Below are 7,595 nucleotides of genomic sequence, written 5' to 3' on the forward strand. Positions count from 1 at the left end.
GACAAGGGGGGGAATGGGGGACCATGACCCTCCGTGAGCTTATTGCTTTCATGCATGATGAGGATCTAACGGAGGCTCTTTGACGGGACAGGGACGTTGTAGAGCGTCCTCTGGTGGACAGACTATGCAACGCCATCACTAACAGGGACGTTGTAGAGCGTCCTCTGGTGGACAGACTATGTCAACGCCATCACTAACAGGGACGTTGTAGAGCGTCCTCTGGTGACAGACTAGGCAACACCATCACTAACAGGACGTTGTAGAGCGTCCTCTGGTGGACAACTATGTAGCACCATCACTAACAGGGACTTGTAGAGCGTCCTCTGGTGGACGACTATGCAACACCATCACTAACGGGACGTTGTAGAGCGTCCTCTGGTGGACAGACTACTCAACACCATCACTATAGGGACGTATAGAGCGTCCTCTGGTGGACAGACTATGCAACGCCATCACTACAGGGACGTTGTAGAGCGTCCTCTGGTGGACAGACTATGCAACGCCATCACTAACAGGACGTTGTAGAGCGTCTTCTGGTGGACAGACTATGCAACCCATCACTAACAGGACGTTGTAGACGTCCTCTGGTGGACAGACTACGCAACGCAATCCACTAACGGACGTTGGTCCGTCCTCTGGTGGACAGCTATGCAACGCCTCACTAACAGGGACGTTGTAAGCGTCCTCTGTTGGACAGACTATGCAACACCATCACTAACAGGGACGTGTAGAGTGTCCTCTGGTGGACAGACTATGCAACGCCATCACAAAGGACGTTGTAGAGCGTCCTCTGTGGACAGTATGCAACGCCATCACTACCAGGGACGTTGTAGAGCGCCTCAGGTGGACAGACTATGCAACCCATCACTAACAGGACGTTGTGGAGCGTCCTCTGGGGGACAGACTAAGCACACCATCACAACAGGACGTTGTAGAGCGTCCTCTGGTGGACAGACTTGCAACGCCATCACTAACAGGGACGTTGTGGAGCGTCTCTGGGGGACGTGGTTTTGTCATCTTTGTGAGTCTTTTTCCTGGGTTCCAGTCGCGCTGAACTTCCAGACGGCGGGCGAGGGGATGGACCTGAACGACGGGATGTTCAGGCAGAACGGCGGCTGTGGCTACGTCCTGAAGCCCGGCTTCATGAGAGACGCCGAGAAAACCTTCGACCCCGAGACTCGCCAGAAACGGGACGGCAGCCCCCCGGTGGTCCTCACCATCCAGGTACACACAGGCTGGCGTGGGGGGGCAGCTGTCTTCATGTTTTAACCAGAGCAAAGCCGCCCCTGCACTCAGCGTTTATGCTAGCTCTCTGATCTTTTGGTTGCTTTTGGTTTATTACTTTTTTCACACTTTGCTTATTTAAAAGTTGTCCTTTTTTTTTTTTTCTTTTAAAGTCTTTTCAGTTTATTGATCATTTTCAGCTGGCATCAATCGTCCGTGGCTTTATTGCGAGGTGTGTGTGTGTGTGTGTGTGTGTGTGTGTGTGTGTGTGTGTGTGTGTGTGTGTGTGTGTGTGTGTGTGTGTGTGTGTGTGTGTGTGTGTGTGTTGTGTGTGTGTGTGTGTGTGTGTGTGTGGTGTTGGGGGTGGGGTCCAGTTGATTCAGCGGTCAGCAGCTTCCCAAAGTCAACATGAAGGAGGACTCGATCGTGGACCCGCTGGTCCGAGTGGAGATCTACGGGGTTCCTGTGGACCAGAACAGACAGGAGACCCGATACATAGACAACAACGGTACACACAGGACAGGCTGGGGACACGTATGGAGACAGAAGGGAAGACAGGAGACCCCTTTACAGAAGGACACAAACTTGGAAAGACTTATGAAACTCATTTTTAACTTAAAAAAAAAATTAAAATCCTTTCTCAATATTCCACCTTTTTAAAAGAAATTACGTTTTGTTTTCAATTATTCAAAATTTAAAAAAAGTTAGAAACTTGTTTCCTTTTGTTTTCATTTCCAGCCCAACTGTAAAGTTTGAAGGAATAATAAAGGAAAGGGAGTTAGGACTTATAATAAATATTCAGAAATTTTCTCTCCAAATATCCCCACGTTCTTCTTTTCTTTGCTAAAGACTCGTGTGTTTCGGTTCCAGATGTACGTGGGATGTATGAATGCATAAATAAAGATTAGGATTACTAACCATATGTCCTGTTTGCAGGGTTTAACCCCGTGTGGTACGACACGCTGCGCTTCACCGTGCACGCCCCTGAGCTCGCCATGGTGCGCTTCGTGGTCGAGGACTACGACAAGACCTCCAAAAACGACTTCGTGGGTCAGTACACGCTGCCGCTGGGCTGCATGCAGCAAGGTAGGGTACTTCTACCGCTACTACACACGTAGTACAAGTACATCTGTACTTCTACCGCTACTACACACGTAGTACAAGTACATCTGTACTTCTACCGCTACTACACACATAGTACAAGTACATCTGTACTTCTACAGCTGCTACAAACAGGACAAGTACTGCTAAGAAATATCTCTGTTCTTCTACAGCTACTACACACATAGTACAAGTACTGCTAAGAACTATCTCTGTCTTACTTATTCAAATGCTGTATAAATTGATTATTGTTTTTTATGTAGTGTGTATCGTGGTTTTTGTGTCCTCAGGTTATCGACATATTCATATCATGTTTTTATGTAGTGTGTATTGTGGTTTTTGTGTCCTCAGGTTATCGACATATTCACCTGTTGTCCAAAGACGGAACCAGTATTCCTCCCTCATCCCTATTCGTCCACATCCGGATCACAGACGTGGAGTAACCCTTCTCAGCTTTTCTTCCCATGACTTCATTCCTCTTTAACTCACAAAATAGTATTTATTCTTGTTGTAATCTGAATAAATACTACGCCAAATGTTTTGTGTTCGCAGCAGGTGGAACGAGATGTGCATGGTTTTCCGTGTGTGTAACTTGTTCCTGTGATTGACCTTTGAACTTTGTTGTGACTGTAACGCTCAATCGCTGAATGTTGAAATGCTGAAAACACTAAAACGATCAAACCAATGAAACGCTGACATCTTTAAATCGGATACAGGGGTACTTTGGAATTTGGGTTTGGTACTCTCATTTCCAAGTTAGCCGGTGTGGTATTTATCAGTGGAGACCGTTGTCAACACGTTCCATCCAGTCCTTCTGGTTGCAGAGATCGCTGGTGCTAGGCTAGCGCAAGTCAATAGTAACTGCTAGCCTGCCACTGAAAACAAGACAGCTAGTAGTAGCCTCCATTGGTGTTGGATTGGAAACTAAGGACTAGGCAACATGGTGTTTCAGCATGCGTGTCCAGAAAGGAACCAACTGCTGCTGGCTTGGACATCAAGACGCCGGCCGAGACTGGACTCGGGTGACCAGTGAGTAGGGATCATTTTAGACCAGACCACTTTGAAACCCCCGCAGTCTAAAGGCCCACGCTGACAGTGATAGGGTTAGCACCAACAGCTACTGATGAACAGGTCTCATCCTCTGGTAGGCTACTCTAGCCAATAGAGCTAGCCCCAATCATAACGTTCCTCGGTCGCCATGGTAATATCAGTCCGCCGCTGCTGTAGCCTACCAGTTACAGGGACCAAAGTTCAAAGTCCAGGTTTAATTGCTGACATTATTCTATAAGAAGATATTTCCATGTATAGTCTGGCGTGGAGTGGGTAAGACTAGCATGAACGGGGTCTCTAGAAGGTCTGGGTAAGACTAGCATGAACCGGGTCTCTAGAAGGTCTGGGTAAGACTAGCATGAACCGGGTCTCTAGAAGGTCTGGGTAAGACTAGCATGAACCGGGTCTCTAGAAGGTCTGGGTAAGACTAGCATGAACCGGGTCTCTAGAAGGTCTGGGTAAGACTAGCATGAACCGGGTCTCTAGAAGGTCTGGGTAAGACTCTGCTACCCCACCCACCTTAAATGATGAAATGAGGTCCTGTGTCTGAATACTTCCCACCATACTACCCCCCCCCCCCATGCTGAATGACATGTTTAGCCGGAGAGAAGAATGTGCCACCAATGTGTTTCTTGTCAGTATTTTCTGTTGTGATTTGCGAAGTTCTTCATAAAAAGTGTTTGAGATTGGTTAGATTCATATTTATTAATAACTGCTCCAGTAATGTTTAACTCCAAACATTTTAAATCTACTTTCATTAGCAAACAATCTGCTTGGTTCGCTTTGCTTTTTGTTTCTCGTTTCCCAACTTTATGCTTGTTTCTTCAGACGTTTTGTCGCTTTTGAGTCCTTTTGTCTAATATTTAGTTTAATATTTCTGACTTTTATGATTGTTTTCATGATTGTAAATTGTTTTTGGATGTTAATAAGATAAGTTAAATTATATTCACGAGAAGTATAGAACAAAATGTCTTGGGAGAGCATCCAAAAGCAGAAATGGTTTTGAGATTTTAAATCCAGTTTCACGTAGCCTCGTGTCATGTGACCTTATTGTAGTCTGTACATATTCCGCGTTTGTGTAAACGTGTTTATATGGCGTGTCTATTTTTGTATCCATGGAAACGTACAGCTTGGCACAGTGTTTATCTGCTTTGTTTTTTATCGTATACATCTGCCACAGTTACCTGCAAATAAATCTGATTCTGAGACACACTTGGAGACATTTAGTCTTTTTTAAGGACCAAAAACAACAAAAAAGACACCAAAACTTTAAAGAAAGAGACAAGAAACTGTGACAAAAAGGACGAAAATGTCAAAGAAAGTGATAAAAAGGAAGGACAAAAAAGTGAGGGATACGTGTGTGAGAGTACTAATGTAGTATAATGTAGGTCTGATGCTGATTGGGCCCTGTTTCTAACCCTAACCCTAATCCTAAACCCAACCCCCTAACCCCCTTACTCCCTAACCGTAAACTAACCCCCTAACCCTAAACTAACTCCCTAACCCCCTAACTCCCTAACCCTAAACTAACCCTAAACTAACTCCCTAACCCTAAACTAACTCCCTAACTCTAAACTAACCCCCTAACCCTAAACTAACCCCCTAACTCTAAACTAACCCCCTAACCCAAACCCAACCCTAACCCAACATTTCCACAGGTTTTACCACTGATCTGAGATCAGCTAGTCTTCTGAATAGACACTGTTCTTCTGCTATTTCAGCACTAGATCCACTTGTGAGACTTGTGCTTCCTGTGTGTGCTTCTTTCAACCAATCAGTGCGCAGCTCATCTAAATATTCATGAGCAGACCATATAAGGCAGAAAACCGTTTCAATCCAGACCCCCAGGGGAGCATCAGGACCCGTTAAAAAACATACGGGCAATTTTCAGCCCAACCAATGTGTTATGTTACACACAATGGTACCTACCCTATGAGAAACACCCTATTTAACCCTTCTGTCTCCGGAACCTTCCGCCTGCGCTGTTTTCCACCGGTCAATTTACCCGTGGACACCAGTCACGTTTGGCATGTCAACAACTGTCAAGCTAGCGATGTGGTATAAACATGTTTTATGATGAGGGATTACCTTTCAGAATAAAAGCTTTTAGAAGTTGTTTATATTAAATTGATTGAGTGTCCAAAGAATATTTACACTTCCTTGGAGGGTTTATTAAACAGTATAGGTAAGAAATATGTTTTAAATATGTTTGTATTTTAGACCACTTATGTGTTGTTGAAAACCAGACGGATTATTACCAAAAGAAGAGTTACTAAAACAGAGGGAAAGAGTTGAAATAAAAGACAAAAACATAAAAAAAAGTCAAATAATGATATTAATATACTCCCAGTGAACATGCTGCCAAGCCTTCCCTCTGCTTTAGGGTTGGAAAGGTCATTATGGTTCTGTTGAGGGCACACACTCAAACAAACAGTGGGAATATGATGCTGATGATGATGATGAGGATGATGATGATGAGGATTTTAACCGGTAGGGCAGATGAGTAGCTCCAGGCTGGGAGGAATTCGTCTCAACTAGCATTTCTTGCTTCTTGTCTGATGTGAATGTAAATGAAGTGGATCGATCAGCAGGAAGGTCTATCGCATCACCTAGCTACATCCACAAGCACAGACATTCACTACTACATTACTAACTTGTCACAAAAAAGGTGAAAAACACGTCGGGCAAAGCGACAAGAACGTGGGAAAAAGTGACACAAATGTTGATGAAGCTACAAAGAGTTAAAAGTGACTTTTACAGAATCACTTCCGGTGGTTATTGTCGCTGACTTGACAACAGCACAGCACGCGCTGTTGACACACACATAACGTTTAAGAACACACGCACACACACAGCGTTACTTTGTCTCACTTTCATTCAGCTACATATGTGTTAAAGGGTTTAGAGTTTAAAGGGTTCACTTTCAACATGGTGGGAAAGATTAAACATGTCCGCCAGAAGCTTCACCAGGAGGCGGTGCGCCCCGGCTCTGCGTTAGCATTAGCATCATCGCTAACGGCTGTTTCCTCTCTGGAGATAACGGCTGTTTCTGCCCACACAAGTGCTCCAATACTCCGGCAACAACAGCACAACAGCAGGAGAGACACACAGGTCTGTTGGCATGCAGCCCAAGACTTTATTCATACATTCTGTTTAACATGAAACACCCCCGAAGTTATTGTCGCCAAACCCACCAGACTCCATGTAAATAATCACTACTTTTAGCATGTATAGAGCCAGCATATCGCCACCAGACTCCATGTAAATAATCACTACTTTTAGCGTTTATAGAGCAGCATATCTCCACCAGACTCCATGTAAATAATCACTACTTTTAGCGTTTATAGAGCCAGCGTATATCTCCACCAGACTCTATGTAAATAATCATTACTTTTCGCGTGTATTTTTATTTAGTTTATGTCCAAGTGTGTTTTAAGATGATAAAACCAAAGTTTATTTACATGGAGTTTGGTGGGTTTGGCGATAGCAATTTCTCGGATGTTTTTATGTTGAAACAATGATCTTACTCTTTAACAGAGAGGTCTACTTTTTGTTGAACAAGAAAAAGCCCCAAAAGCACCAAACCCACCAGACTTCATGTAAATAATGAGTAATTTTATCATCGTAAAACACACTTTATTCAAAATGGAAAGAAATTAAATAAAACTACCGTCTTGGTTCATCTTTCCACTGTTCCACAAATCACCACTCTGGTCTGGGTGAAATAAGCTTTTAATTCACCTTTTTGCATGTAGAGATATGCTGCTCTATACACACTAAAAGTAGTGATTATTTACATGGAGTCTGGTGGAGATATGCTGCTCTATACACACTAAAAGTAGTGAATATTTACATGGAGTCTGGTGGAGATATGCTGCGCTATACACGCTAGAAGTAGTGATTATTTACATGGAGTCTGGTGGAGATATGCTGCGCTATACACGCTAGAAGTAGTGATTATTTACATGGAGTCTGGTGGAGATATGCTGCTCTATACACACTAAAAGTAGTGAATATTTACATGGAGTCTGGTGGAGATATGCTGGTTCTACACACGCTAAAAGTAGTGATTATTTACATGGAGTCTGGTGGAGATATGCTGGTTCTACACACGCTAAAAGTAGTGATTATTTACATGGAGTCTGGTGGGTTTAGTGATGGTTATTTCCGGGCTGTTTCATGTTAAACTAACAGGATCTTACTCTTTAACTAAAAGGTTT

At 43.7% G+C, this 7,595-nt stretch overlaps 2 protein-coding genes across 2 annotated transcripts in view; both read left to right on the forward strand.

Annotated features, from left to right (window-relative positions):
• LOC116673665 (1-phosphatidylinositol 4,5-bisphosphate phosphodiesterase delta-4) overlaps window positions 1–4,329 on the forward strand; it is a 20,869-nt gene extending 16,540 nt beyond the window's left edge. Inside the window, exons 16-19 of the mRNA XM_032505882.1 lie at window positions 1,046–1,228; window positions 1,604–1,732; window positions 2,161–2,310; window positions 2,677–4,329. Coding sequence (XP_032361773.1) covers window positions 1,046–1,228; window positions 1,604–1,732; window positions 2,161–2,310; window positions 2,677–2,768 — 554 coding nt within the window. The 3' untranslated portion in view covers window positions 2,769–4,329. The remainder of the gene's footprint in view (window positions 1–1,045; window positions 1,229–1,603; window positions 1,733–2,160; window positions 2,311–2,676) is intronic.
• Window positions 4,330–6,153: 1,824 nt separating this feature from the next.
• The window catches only part of slx9 (SLX9 ribosome biogenesis factor), a 7,278-nt gene continuing 5,836 nt past the window's right edge, over window positions 6,154–7,595 (forward strand). Inside the window, exon 1 of the mRNA XM_032506585.1 lies at window positions 6,154–6,486. Coding sequence (XP_032362476.1) covers window positions 6,304–6,486 — 183 coding nt within the window. The 5' untranslated portion in view covers window positions 6,154–6,303. The remainder of the gene's footprint in view (window positions 6,487–7,595) is intronic.

The sequence above is a fragment of the Etheostoma spectabile genome, chromosome 24 (assembly GCF_008692095.1).
Source record: "Etheostoma spectabile isolate EspeVRDwgs_2016 chromosome 24, UIUC_Espe_1.0, whole genome shotgun sequence".
NCBI lineage: Eukaryota > Metazoa > Chordata > Actinopteri > Perciformes > Percidae > Etheostoma > Etheostoma spectabile.